Below are 14462 nucleotides of genomic sequence, written 5' to 3'. Positions count from 1 at the left end.
AGACTGGCAGCTTCTGCCTCCCAGTTTGGCACAGTCTATTTCAAACGTCAGCCTATGTAAGAAGTCCCACTACACCGAGGCCACCATGCTATGAGGAAGCCCAAGCTAGACACATGGAGAGGAAGGCCACTGGAGAAGCTCTGAGGCACTAGACATATGAGTGAAGCCTCTTTGAGTGTCCAGCCCAGCCCAGCCACCAGTGGAGTACAGCCAAGTGAATGACTACAGCCAATAAAGAGCAGAACAACCAAGCTGAGCTTTGACAAACTCCAGACCAAAAGGATCGTGAGAAGTAGTTTTGTTGGGGTTGTTTGTTATGCAGCAATGGATAACTGAAACAGGATGATAGTCCCATTATATAAGTAAAAAAACTGAGACTCACATGATCTGTACTGTAAACTTCTAAGCAGCAGCACCAGCTTCAGACCCAAAGCTCTTGCTTTGCCCTACATACCTTGAAGGGGGCATGTACAGTATTTGGACTATGATAATATTGGGGGCTTTGAATCCTAGCCTTTTGGCTATTCCCTCCCCCATTCTCTCTGGAGGACGATGGGGGCATGAAGTTCAGCTCTGGAAAGCCCAAACCTTTCCTCTCTTCCCTCCACACTAACCGTCAGCTTCCTGAGAAAGAACTAGAAGGGAGGAAATGTAGTTGAGTGCCAGGAAAAACCTTGGAACAACTTTTCTTTGTCTCCCTCTAAGTGTAATTAGAAATGCTGTTCTGAGCAGTCTTTTCAGTGTTAATGGGGGTAAAGTTAGTTTCAAATGTTTAGTCTGATGTTAGTAATAACATATTTCATCACATTCTATAGTTCATAAAGTGCTTTAATCCTATGGGCTTGGGTGGTCCTAAAAGTCTACCCACAAATCCCCCAGGGATCACAGAAACAGAAGGGCAGATGAGGGTATCACACTCCCCTAGAATGTTGATGAGAGCTGAGTATACCAGTAAAGGCTTCCCGTCTGCTTTCCCCAAACCCTCTCAAGAGTCTGTTCCTTTAAAGAGGGATTGCTCCTTCTTCCCCGGCTTGTAGATCCAGGCCCTAGATGTGTGACAAGAGTGAACAAGAGGAATGCCAAGGGGAGATCTGGCACTCTTCACCATGGTTGCCAGGAGAGCCCAGACCCATGGAGGGGGGGACGGGGGGGGGGGGGGGGGAGGGACCCAGTTCTATCAAAACCATCTCCCTTTAGACACTCCTTCCGGAGCCTGGTCCCATGTCAACCCGCAGGAGACCAGCCCCCCTCCCAAACTGTGGTCCCAGTCCTATTGGTTTAAATATCTTTATTGAGACTAAACTCACCCACCCAGCACATGGCCAGCAGTTCTGAGGACCCCGCATCCAGAGGCCTAGGTAAGTTTCCATCTGGGACCAAAAGAGGGAAACCGCGGAGCTCCCTACAGCGTATAGTCTCCCCAGAACCCGTTAAAGCACCTCTGGGGATCCCTCCGCCGCACGGGGCCTTCTTGGGCACGCGAATATCTCCAACCTCAGTTTCCAGAGGCTTGAGAGATGGACCTTTGCCAGGGTAAACTGGGCCACGGCAGCGCCTCCTGCTGGAGCCCAGAGGTCACACAGGTAGAGAGGCAGCGCTGCGCGCCTTGGGAGAAGCCCGCGGCAGGTCAGAGGCAGAGGCTGAGCTCCTTGCGCACGAGGCACTGGTGGCACTGCACCACGCAGCACCAGTGGAAGCGGCACAGGCAGTTCTCCTCGAGCTGCACGCTCTCCTCGCGGTGGCCGCGGCCGCAGCACAGCAGGTCGCAGCCGCTGAGGTCCAAGGCGCTGCTGTTGCAGGCTCGGCCGCGCGTGCCTGGAGAGCCTGTGCGCCGGTTGGGGGCGCAGAAGTCGGGCGAGTCGGCGACATAGAGTAGGTCAGAGCGACTCGGCGGCTTGAGATTGCGGACCGCGGGCAGCAGAGCCTTGCCATCGTTGGTGCCCATGACACGCGAGGCGCCGTGGAAGCGCTCGAGCAGCTCCGCGCCCACCTCTCGGAACGGGGGCAGCTTCTCCCAGCAGGTGCGCAGAGCGCATGAGCCCGACAGCCCGTGGCACTTGCATTCAGTGCGCGTATGGCTCCGCACCGCCTGCAGGGAGCAGAGAGCCGGCGGATGGAGACAAATGTGGGGTGCGGGTCGCGGAAAGGGCCAGAGGACCGACAGACAGAAAATAAGCGGGGGTGAGGGTGAGGGGGAATGGAAGAGAGGAAAGAGCAGACAAAAAAAAAAAATGAGAGCGCAAGGTGAGGAGGAGGAAATCAAGGGTGGAGGGTAAGAATGACAATGATGGAGAGGTAGAAGTGGGGAGTGGGAGAAAGAATGCAGCGCAGGGATTCTGGGATCCAAAGCCAGAGAATGGGGAGAAAGTAGAATGGACTGCGCAGGTGAGAATCTCCCTGGAGCAGGGGAGGTGGTGGTGGTAGCTGTCGCACCTTCTCCCTCCTGCCAACCCTCAAGGCACCAGGCAGGGCTGAGCAGAGGCGCAGAGCCCGCCCCTTGGGCGTCTGTCTCCACCATCCCTCCCCAACCCTCTCTGACAGGTATGTGGGCCTGTCAGGACATACCTCTCTGGGCCCCTTCTTACCCCCTGCCCATGCCTCGCTCAGCCCCAAACTCTAGAAAATACAGGATATGTGTGGGGATGCCCCTAGAGCACCCTAGAACTGAGGCAGGGGTCCGCTGTGGACGCACTAGTGAGAACTGGAACCTGGGCGTCCTGCCCTCTATTTGCTGTTTGTGTCTAAGAGTCACAACCCCACTAGAGATTTATGGGGCCAAAAGCCCCAGGAAGATCATCTCTGGAATCTCAGAGTCTAGGGACCAATCTGATTATAGACATTTGTGTCCCTCTCCCTCCTAGGTTCTGTCCTTCCCCTTGGAGACATCTGGCCCAGACAGCTTTCTTGTCCCTAAACAAGCTCCTGGGCCTCCTCCTTGCAGAGGGAAGGGGAGAGGCTGCCTGAGTCTGGGCGGGGCCTGGTCTAGGGTTGCTGGGAGGCCAGTTGACAAGAGCCCAGATTCAGTCACAGCTTCCTGGCCTCTGCCTGACCCCCTCCTGCCTCCACCAGGATCCAGCCCATTGCCCCTTGGTCCAGCCCCTTTCCAGGCCTCCCTCACACCTCCTGGTTCCCCTACCTCAAGACCTTTGTCTCCATCCTCTTGTCCCTGCCCTGGCAGCCACATCTCTAACCACCCCAAGCTTTACCCCACCTGTCCTGCTTCAGAGGAATGCCCTCTCTACCTGGGGTCCCTAAAAGCCTCAACCGAGTCCTCTTCCCTGGGTGACAACCTGCCCCAGGCTCTCCCAGTCCTCCAACCAATCTTCCCAAGTGGCCCCCCACCACCACACTAGTTCCCACACACGTTAACATACTCCTGCACATACACACCCTCTCTCACACCCTCACTTCTCACTTCCACAAAGTGCTCCTACACATTCACCACACTGTCCTACATCCACCCACCACACCACTGTCCCACACCCACGGACACAAATACACGCTTCCACATTTGTGCGCACACACCCTATCACACAACCCTGCCCATACTCACCAGCCGGCCCGCCTCATTGTTGTGAAGTTGCACCAACGCTCGGATGTCTCCACTTCCCCGCTTATGCCTCGCGTCCATAAAGAGCCTGGACTTCTCGTCCCCGAAGTCCACATCGTCCCCACAGCCTCCCCACTCCCAGGCTGCACTGCCCTCTGGAGAGCCCACAAGGCCAGGGGGCCCAAGGGTGCCTGGCAGGCCAGGGGGCCGCGGTGTGGCCCGCCTGTGGGGTGCCTGGCAGCCACACTGCAGCAGCTCGCCCATGGAGCAGGCCTGCGTGACTGCATGGCTGGCGCCTGCCGCCGTGATGGCAAAGACGAAGGCGGTCTCCCGGATGTCTGTGGGGACAGGGAGGAGCAGTCAGCACAGCATCAAAGCTGAGTCCTAGGGGACTGGCAGGGCAGTGAGGTGGGGCTGGAAGACAGGGTCAGGGCAGGGTGCCCAAAGATTTGTGGGAGAGGTGGGGCTCCGGCAGCCTCCCCAAACCTCCACCCTCTCCTCTGAGCCCGGAGGTTCCCTCCTCACACTGACCCTGCTGCAGGATGCGCCCAAAGGCCTTGCTGTGGCTCGAGCAGTTCCAGCGGCGGAAACGGAACTGGAACTGGCACTCTCGAACCCCAAGCCGGGCACCCCGCGCCAGCTCAGCCACCACTTCCGGCTCCTCCTGGCACAACTCAGCCTGTCGCCCTGCCAGCCTCCGTGCTTTCCTGCAGATACTGGTGGGGTCCATGACCAAGGGGCTGCCCACTGCCCTGGGAAGCAAAACACAGCAAGTAAGGGGTGTAACTCCAAGAGTTGGGGGTGACAGAGAGGGAGACCAACACCCCGCCCCCCTCAGCCCACCAATAACTAACATTGAGCCAGGATACGCCTCCAGGAGCCAGGATACGCCTCCCACCACCACCAACTAACATTGAGATTCTCCTATCTGGTTCCCCTGCCATTCCATCCATGTCTGTGTTCCCTTTTAACTAGAGTCTAGACTGAAATCACTGAAGAGCAAGAATTCAATCTTGTCCTTCTATGCACATTTTTACTAATAAATCCTTATATAATTTGACTCAAGGTGAAGGCAGCTGGCAGCAGGTAGGCCAAGACTAAAATTCAACAGGCCTCGCCCAAAAGGAGACAAGGAAGAAATTAACAGAAGGAAGATCAAGAAGGTTGTCAAAGAAAAGAAAAAGATTTTAGAAAAAGATCAGAAAAGAACTGGTCTTAGTGGACCACAAGCTGATGTGTCAGCTGAACAGTCCTGATGCTAGAAAGGCATGGGCAATTCCAAGGGATATAGAAAGCCATCTGATGTTAGAATGGCTGGGGAATGGAGCCTCTGAGGGAAGTCACACTCCCTCTCCAGCCCAAGTTTCTCATTCTGTACAATGGGAAGGATGGGCTTTGATCTCTAAGGTGGGTCCTCCCACCCTGAGATCCTCTGTTTCCCTGAATTGGAGAGCAGGAAGAAGGAGCTGGGGGCTGAGTCTCTGAAGCACTGTGAAGCAGGTGACAGTGACCCTTCTCCTACTCCAGGAACTGTGGCCTTTCCAGAGCAGCAGGGCAGCAAGCCAGGCCCTATGCCCTGGGGTGACATAACTGATTGGAGAAGGGGGACCCTGAGAGGGTGGGTAAAGACCTCATGGGAAGCTCCACACACTTTCAGAAATCCCTCCATTCCCACCACCATGCTGGCTCCCACACACATTCCCAGCCTTCATTCTACCATGTGGTCTCCACACCAGGCCCGTGAAGGTTAACTTGGCTGGGTATTCACACCTGGGTGAAAGGGCTTTCATCAGATTGCTCTTATTTGAATGCTTAACTGGTATGCCTGTCTTGTAGGAATGAGTGAGTTGAGCACTTGGGAGCTGAGGGTAATTTGAGACCACTCAAAAACCCTTCACAGAGGGCAGAAAAAGACTCTCTGGGCGGGGAGAGAAAAGTGGCATCAGGAAATAGAAAATGTAGAGGAAAATGGTGGTAGATAGGTGCCAAAGGTCAAGGTGGCCTCTTTTCAGTTTAGCTTCAGTGTACTCCACCCCCACTGTCCCCATTTGCTCCACAAGTACAGGCTTCCCAGGCATGTTCTGGCCCAACAACAATGAAATGTAATGGGCTTAAATAGCAGCAAGAGGAATTTAGGTCTTAAGATAGAACTTAACACTAAGGAGTGAGATGCTTGAAGAAGAGGTGGATGCAGGAAGATGTGTAAGTCCTTTAAGGTCACACACACACACACACACACACACACACCACCCGACAGATCATTGTTATCATCCTTTTCCAAGTAGTCCAGGAGCCAGCGTTCTCTCCTCAGTGGAGAGACTTATAGTCCAGACCAGCGATTTTTCAACCTGTGTGCCGTAAGAATTTTTAAAACATGCAATACCTGACTATTGAGCCATAGCACTGAGCTCTTTTCCCTTAGATTATTAAACAAACAAAAAAAATGACAACAGCCAACACAACAATAGTTGTCTGGTGTGAATGAATCAAAATTATACCTAATTTTTTGGGTCAGATTGACACATTTTTGGTGTGCTGCAGAACTTTAGTAATTAGTTTATGTGTGCCATGAGATGAAAAAGGTTGAAAATCGCTGGTCCAGACCTTCCCTCCTCCATGCTTAGGACCTGCCCATCACTGCATTCCAACTGTAGCCTGGGAAGGTCTAGCCCCAATCCTTTCCCAACCCTAGAGAAGTGATGGATAGAGCAGGCCAAGGGTAGGGCAGCCAAGCTGGCTCCCAGTGGCTCAGTGACCTTCAAGAATTTTAGGTGCTTCAAGAATTGATTTCTACTGCCCAGTGTGGCTCAGTGGTTGAGTGTGTTGACCCATGAACCAGGAGGTCACAGTTTGATTCCTGATCAGGGCACATGCCTGGGTTGTAGGCTCGAATTCCCAGTGTGAGGCATGTTTCTATCTCTCTCTTCCTTCATCTCTGAAATCCATAAAAACATTTTTTTAATTTTAAAAAGAGTTGACTTCTATCTATTTATCTATCTATCCTCACCTCCAGCCACTTATTTCACCTCATTACAAAAAGAATTTGAGGCAGCTTCCAGGAAGGTCATATAGGGTCAGCAGAGAAGACTATAAGCACCTTGAGAGCTAGAAGTGTCATTTTCTTGTCTCCTAGGCAGATTTTAAGGTGCTTAATTCATATTTCCCCTCGATTTTAATGAAAATTTTGCATATTATGAACCATTACTATAATAATACAATGAAAACTATTTAATACATGTTTTTGAGTGAATAAAAGAGCCATCTAAGGAGAAAAATCCTTACTTGAGCCCAGCCCCTGTCCACATGTCATTTCATGACTCCTAATTGCTTTCCGTAAACATTTTATTTCTCCCCCTGGATTCAGAGGCAGGGAAGCAGGCCTCCCCAGGCTGTCCAGGTCCTCTCCTGCCACCACATGTCCAGGCCTCCCTCCACCTAGGAGTCTGGGGCTCTACACACTCAACACTCCCCCATGCCACTAAGTTCCCCAGTTCTCCTCCCCAGCCCTGTCCTCTGCTAACTCCCTACTTTCCCAAGGTCGACTGGCCTTATCTTCCCAAGGTTACTCTGCCCCATCCCTCTCTTCTCCCTCCTCCTGTCCCAGGGGATGGAGGGGGTATGCAGGGGAGAAAGGCAGAAATCTCTTGACCTTATCTGTTTCCCAGGGGCTAGAGATAGAAGACTCAGAAGGATTCCTGGCTGCCTGGGAACTAGACTTGTTTACAAGCTGGTCAGGAGAAGGGATGGGCAGTAGTAGCAGCCAGAATCCCAAGGGACCAGTTTGCTCCCTGCCCTCCTGTTCTTGCTCCCATCCTAAAGTCACAGGAAAGGGAACTCCAGAAAATGAGTGGCAGGGCAGCATTGGGCAAAACACCGAGCCTCGCTTCAATACCCTGGTCTCTGTCAGCTCGGGGTGAGCTGAGCCACTCTGGGCAAGTTGGTTCCCTCTCTGGGTTTCAGAAACATGAGGAGCTCACATGAAAGGCTCGCATACCCTCTCTAACTTTAACACTTGACTCCACATCAAAAAATAACTCCCCCATCTCTCCTCTTCCTTTACCCTCCTTCCTTCCCTTCTGCTTCCTTAGGGAATGAACTCTGCTATTCATGCTCTGAGTCAGCATTGTCCTGGGATCAGCCCACAGAAGCTGTGCCCGTTTGGGAACATCTGCATGTTTTGGGGGCTGGAACACAAGGTGGTAAGAAATATGTAATATAGAATATGTAGGGTCTGTGATCCTAATCAAGTAGACATTCCTGGGCATAGAAACAATGAGGCTAGTTTTAAAAGAAATCAGTATGCAGACAAGAAGGGACAAGCCTAGGGTTAGCCATTCTAACTGGCTTGGCCTGCGCCAAAATCTTCCTCCCAGGGCACAACATCTGTAGATCCCGCTCTGGGGGCCCGGAGTCCTGGCCTGCTCTACCTTTCCTTTCCCAGATTCACAGGGCCTAAGAGAATACCCAAGGTCATGCAGTCCAGCTCCACCAACCTGACCTCCATTATACAGACGCACAATCTGAGAAGGGAGGTGACCAACGCTGACCACTCAGCGTGTGTGTGTATGTGTGTGTGGGGGGGGTCTCATTGCAAGAAACTTAGGTAAATATTTTAAAAACCAAAGGGCCAGAGGGAAACGGCCACCAAAGGTATCAGAAGACATTAGGTAGCCTCACATGCCACCCTCCATACAGCCCTTACTCCTAGCAGGATTGGGTAACTCTGCAGCCATCCCAGATTCTACTGCTAAATTTCTGGACTCAGAGCCAGCCCCTCTATACCCCCTAAGTCATGAAAATCTTCCCCAACATCTCTCCAAGCTCACCTTAGATACCACTTGCCCTAAGGTGCCTCCTCTGGGCCCCATGCCTCCCTCTACATCATTCTGCCTGTCACTCATTTGGGGGAGAGGGGCAGGTGCTTGTTATCTTGCCAGTGGCATAATTATTTTGTCATGTTTTCTTGTCTGTCTCTCCAATTAGATAGGAAACTCATTAAAGACAAAGATCTCATGAGGAAGCATAATATCAGTGGCAGAGTACATGCAGGGCTTTGGGGATCCAGCAGACATGGGGTTGGATCTGGGCTCTGCTGCTTGCTTATTCTATGACGTGGAGCAAATCCCTAGCATGTGAAGTTGGCATTTAGTATTTGCTGAATGGCTGCTGAGACTTAACCTTCTGAGCTGGTTTCTGCAACTGTGAAATGGAAGCAAATAGTAACACCTGCCTACTTCCCAGGTGACCTGTGAAAAGAGCCTGTCCAGAGAGTGGGCTTCCACAAGTGATTTTTGTCTTGCTATTCACACCCTTATTTATCTCTTGGCCTGCTCAGTGCAGAGCAAACAGTAGGAGAGCAGGCAGTGTCTGTGGATCCTGAGAACTCTCTCTTCTCCAACTTACACTTCTCAGCCTGTGTCTCCTCCCCTACCAGCCCTGCCCATGGACCAGAGGACCCTCCAGGACTCCCACCCCTCTAACCCGATGAGCACTCCTGGGTGGATTATTGAGGCCAAGGGGATCACAGACCCTTTTGATGCCCAGCCTCCTCTGAAAGGTCTCACAGCCAGCTCTCTATTTTCTCTATTTCCCCCCAGCCCCTTCCAGGGTTCCTCATCTGACCCTCACCTCCAGGAGCCAGCAGAGGGAGCCCTGAACCCTGGGGCTGTGGGTGGGGGCTGCACGGGGGTGGGAGAGGTAGGTGGTGGAGAAGGGGCAGAAAAATGTTGCCTGACGGCTGCGGAGGCGGCTGGGCCCGGGCCTGTGCCCGCCCGCCTGTCCTGTCCTGCTCTGTCTAACTCCCTAATTACTGCTCCCCCTCCCCCAGTCCCTACTCCCACCCCAACCACCACATCAAAGCCAGTGATGCCCCAGTTCCATTAACCCATGCCTCCCCACCACCCACCAGCCACCCTATTCCACCACACCTCCCCACCCCACCCCAATTTGGTTCCCTGTGCCCTGTCCTGGACATTGCCCTTCCCACCTCCTCACACTTCTTCCTTCCCATTCCTCTTGTATGGACTTCACCATACAAGAGGGCTTCCTATTGATCAGGGCTGTGGGAGGCCAAAGAGTAGACACATTGAACCTCCTACTGGATCCCCTGAGTTCAATCTGTGCCTTCTGCTCTCCCATACTTAGGTGGGGGCAGAGATGGGGGAAGCTCAATACCCCTTTCCTGACTCCCACCCCCAATGGCACCCAGGGTGAGATCCTCAGCAGGAGGTAGGCTCCTGGCTCCCACTCTCAGCTGCATACATTCTGTGTGGCCTCTGGCCATCTCCTATCCCTGGACTTTGCTGGACTTCTTACTGTAAGTGATAAGATGGGGCCAGATGATCTCTAAGTCGTTTCTCGGTCTAATTTCCGAATTAAATGGAGGGCTCAGAGCTGGAGGAACCAGCCTAAGAGGCCAGGTGGAAAACGGGAAAACCCTCCCAGCAACCTTTCCCTTCCTCAGGCAGTCCAGGCAGCACCTAAGGTCTCCTCCCATCCCACTGCAGGCAGGAAGGAGGGCGCAGGCTAGAGGACTCTTACCCAGTCCCCAGGGACAGGCCTCCTGCTCTGGCTGGCTGGGTGCCCTGCTGCCAGCCTGACCCAGGCCTGGCTGCCTGCCCCGCCCTGGCCTCATCCCCTCCACAGCTGCATTTCTTCATCAAAGTACACATTTGAATCCCGCTCACTGAGCCCTGGTGATCAAGCCTCCCACTGACCTCCCCCCACCAACTCCTGGCTTCTGATGAGAGCTGGGCAGGAGGGGGCTGGCACCTCCCAGGAAGTGTCACAGTGCCAGGACTCTGGTGGGCTCAGGGCATGCTCTGGCCCAGATTGAGCCAGCCTCCTTTTGCCCCTGCCCTTTTCTGCTCACAGCCCCATTGTCTTCCTCCAGGGAAGCTGCCAAGGCAGGAGGCCTGGAGGGTGGGACTGGATGACCACCCCACCCCCATCCCCACCGCACCCTGAGCTTGGCAGGGACCAGCAACAGGACTGCCCACAAAGCGAGAGGGCCCCAGATAAAGATGGGATGGGAAAGGGTGGCCAAGCCCAGCTTGGGGTGGGGGTCACAGCTGGAAAACCCAGGTTTCAGGAAGGAGCCTTGTCTTTTCCCTGTCTCCCTGTGGGACCAGATATGAGGCTATCTTAGGCCCATGGTTCCTGTTTCTATAAGGAAGGGGGTGGTGGTGAAAGGCAAGATGAGATGGGGGAATGGGGTGGGATTGGGTGGTGCTTTTCCCAGTGGAATAAGGGGAGGGTTAGTTTCTTTCATAGGAAATATAAAACAGAGAGGAAAGAGGAAGAGAGAAAAAGGGAGATTAATTTGGTGACTCTGTGAAAGTGAGCTATTTTCTACATCCACTAATTAAAGGATAAATACAGATGGGTCAGACATTAAGAAGAACTTTCGGGGTGGAACGGTCGGGGAACAGGTAGAAGGGAACTGGTGCCCTGGAAGCTATAGCCTCTCCCTCTCTCTGACTCATTCCCAAAATAGGACCTGTCAGGGTCAGCGCACTGGCTGGACAAGACAGCCTGGTCAGTGTCTTCGGATTCTACAATTCACAAGGATACAGTTACAGATGTGAGAGAGGCAGGCAGAGAGGCTGGGGCAGAGTTTAGAAAGCATCAATTCCATCAAGGGAACAAGGGGGAGAGGGACAGAAGTGAGAGAAACCTTTGGAACCAGGAGCCAGGTCCCTGAGCCTATTCCAGGGCCGGGGCCACTCCACTCCAGGAAGGACCCTCCCCTCCTAACCAGGACAGTCCTGTCATTCAGAGTTCCTGGGGTCCTCTCTGCTCCCAGTCTGGCCACTGCTGGAATGTCCGAGCGGACTGCAGTGGGCTGCTGCAGGTCACTGCTTCCTCCTCCACCACTGGAGCCCTAACCTGAGAAGTAGGGAGAAGAGGGCCAGCAAGTAGGTCCTAGGCCTCAGAGAACAGCCTGGAAGTTCCTGGCCTGGAAAAGCTCCTAGCCAAAGTGAAGCTGGAGGGTGAGGGTGAAAAAGAATGGCAGGAGCCTCAGGCCACTTGGGATGCTGGGTCTGGCCCATCAGCCCATTCCTGATCTTGGAGGGCAATGATGGGTGTGGTGGGAACAGGACTGAAAGCAACCAGAGTCAAAGGTCCTGAGAAAGGGAATCTGGGCTCCGACCAAAAGAAAGAAGTATCAGAAACAGACAGAGGAGTGCGAAGGGCCAAGGCGGGCAGGAGAGGCAGGTTCTATCTGGGAAGCATCTGAGCGAGGCAGTCTCTGGACATCTTATCAGCCCAGCCCCTCACTCTTCACCCTGCTTGCCCTGCAGCTGTGGCCATGAAGGCTTCTGTGTTCTCCCACACCTGCCCTCCTCACCTCCTCCCCCACTCCTTGCTTCCCAGCTTCAGGGTCAGTCTCCAAAGGATCAGGTCTCCCTCCCTCTGGTTTGGCTCTTACCCAGGAACCCTTCCTGAACAAAGGCACCCCCACAGATACAAATCCCAGAAAGGTGAATCAACCAACCAGTTACACTCCATAAAACTGTCCCCAGCACGTTTAGCCTCCAGGGCCCCAAAAGCCAAGGCTCTGGTTTCCAAGACCAGGGAAGAGAGACACAAGAGGAGATGGTTGTCAAAATGCAGTAACTGGCATAGTTGCCCAATGCATGGGATGGTGCATTGGCAGCACAGAGAAGGCAAGGGAGAGAAGACAGAGGGACAGCTTCCTGGAGGAAGTGTCATTTTAATTAGAAGGATGAGAACAATTTGGACAAATGGAGAGGGAAGGGAGGGAAGGCAACAGCTATCAGGGAGAAACCCCTGTCCCACCCTGAGAAAGGGCAAAGTTAAGAAAGGTTTTGGAGAGCAAAAGAGAGACCCCTTTACAAAGTTTTGCTTGGGACCCTGGACTTTAAACTTAAACAAATATCCCTTTACACCCAGGAGGTCTCTGGCCAGGAGAACCTGGGGTGTGGAGGAGGGAACTACATTTAAGGAGTACCTCCCAATGTCAGATAACTTTGCAAATTATCCCACCTAATGCCCTGACTAAGCCTGCCAGGTAGAAGGATTGTTTCCCTGTTTTATGGTTGAGACGTTGGGGGAGGGGGGGGGGCAGCGAAAAAGTGACCTGCCCAAGGGTCGAAGATTTAACAAAAGGAGCAGGTTAGATCTCAGGTCTATTTCAAAGCTGCTACTGGATTATGCTAAGACAGGAGCAAAGGACACGTGTTGCCTAGCCGGAACCTGGGTCGTCCTCAATTTGCCCCCTCACTGACACCCCAAGGGATGCTCTCCCGCCAGCAGCTCCCTGTGTGGGCATCCTCCTCTCCATCTCCCTAGAAGAGACAGACCTGCCTGCTCCACCCCTCCTTCCAAATCCTGGGATGGGGGAGGAGTGGAGTGTAGAGCATCCAGCCAATGACATGGCGATATGCAAATAGGCAAGACCCTGCCTCCTTAGGATTGGCTGATGCCTCAGCGATATTGTCCAAGTCCCTCCTCTCTTAACACTAAAGCTATTCCGGGATGGTTTTTGCTGCTCTGGAGACTGGAAAGGAAAAAATCCGCGGGACCCAGATATCCGAATGGTCCTGACTTGGCACCCACCTCCCCAGTCCTTACTCCAGCCCCAAGACTCAAAGTTCCTGCACCCTTCGCTGCCTAGGTGTCTGCTCTAGCTAAGGCCAGTTCCGGAAAGATGTCCTCATTTCTTGGTTGACCAAGCCTCCCTCCCTTCCACCGGACCCTCCCCGGTTCCTGAGCTGCACATTTACTTGATCCTTGATCCCATATCCACAAGGTCCAGGCGCCTGGGTCCCTCTCCTGCCTTTCCTCCTCTGCTCGGGGAGGAGGACATAGAGAAAGCCAAGGTCCTGACTCAGTTTCCCCTTTCCGTCCCTTTCCTGCCACTCCCGCCCACACTGAAGGAGCTCAGAGAGAAGTAGGTAGATGTGTGGGCAAAGTGGGGCGGGGAAAAGGCAGCCGTTTGACCCTGCTTATGACTTCCTACCTTGTCCCTCTCTTTTTCCCAAATCCAGTCCAACTCCCCTAAATCCAGAGCCCTCCTCGCGTGTTCTTTTCTTCGGGTCTCTAACTACAGATCTTCCCCCGCTGTCTCCCCGGTAGCTTTTGCCTATTCACCCACCAGTTTCTTGGTGACCTGGATTGAGCGCATAACCTGGGAGGGAGCTGGAGTGTAGGACACGGGAGGAGGAAATACAATAGAATGTGCGGGGGTTTCGAGCAGATTGGAGCCGCCTGAGTGGTGGTGGAGAAGTGCCTCGGGTGGAGGCCGGCAGGAGAGCGGTACGCACCTCCCCCGCACCGCCCCAGCGCGCAGGTAGAGCCGGGCGGCAGCGGGACCGCGGTTCGGAGCAATCCGTCACGAGGTCCCCACCCTCGAGCGAGCGTCGGGAGCCGCACCGGGACAGCGCGCTGCAGCACTCACCACCACAGTCCGCCGACGTGCGCGGGACACAGCAGCAGCAGCAGCAGCAGCCCGAGGCGGGAGGGCAAGGGCGGCAGCATCGTGACCGCTCTACCGCCCGCCGGTGCGGGCAGGGGGGCGAGGCTGCAGGGCCAGTCGGTGCACGCGGGGCCCGGGCTTCAGGGCGAGTGCGGCTCTGGCGGCGGCCGGGAGGCGACGGCTCCGGCGGCGGCGGGGGGGCCCATCCCGGGCGACCAGGGCGCGGCGGAGGCGGAGAGCGGACGGGGCAGCCAGCGCCTGAGTCTCCTGCCGAGCTCGCTCGGGAGAAGAAATCAGAGCCGGGGGCGGGGGTGGGAGGGGAGCGGGGCCCGGGCGGGGGCGGGGGCCGGGAGGCTGTTGGGGTGGCAGTTGCGACAGTCAGGCGGCGGGACTCTCGGGAGCGAGCGGAGAGCCCCGGGGCGGCAGGCGCAGCGCCGCGGAGGGCGGGAGCGAGGGTCCGGGGCGGGGCCG

General features: G+C 54.5%; 1 protein-coding gene across 1 annotated transcript; it reads right to left on the bottom strand.

Moving 5' to 3' along the window:
• Positions 1 to 1173: 1173 nt before the first annotated feature.
• WNT6 (Wnt family member 6) lies at positions 1174 to 14053 on the bottom strand. The gene is made up of 4 exons (XM_070422160.1): positions 13974 to 14053; positions 4082 to 4302; positions 3554 to 3888; positions 1174 to 2089 (listed from the first exon to the last, which is right to left on the bottom strand). Exons 1-4 carry the CDS (start codon positions 14051 to 14053, stop codon positions 1628 to 1630), a joined length of 1098 nt encoding a protein of 365 aa, XP_070278261.1. The 3' UTR covers positions 1174 to 1627.
• Between the last annotated feature and the right edge of the window lie 409 nt (positions 14054 to 14462).

Source organism: Myotis yumanensis, unplaced genomic scaffold, assembly GCF_028538775.1.
Source record: "Myotis yumanensis isolate MYYU_CA2020_CCGP unplaced genomic scaffold, mMyoYum1.0.hap1 SCAF_8, whole genome shotgun sequence".
Classification (NCBI taxonomy): Eukaryota; Metazoa; Chordata; class Mammalia; order Chiroptera; family Vespertilionidae; genus Myotis; species Myotis yumanensis.
This window is presented reverse-complemented; position numbering and strand designations above follow the sequence as displayed.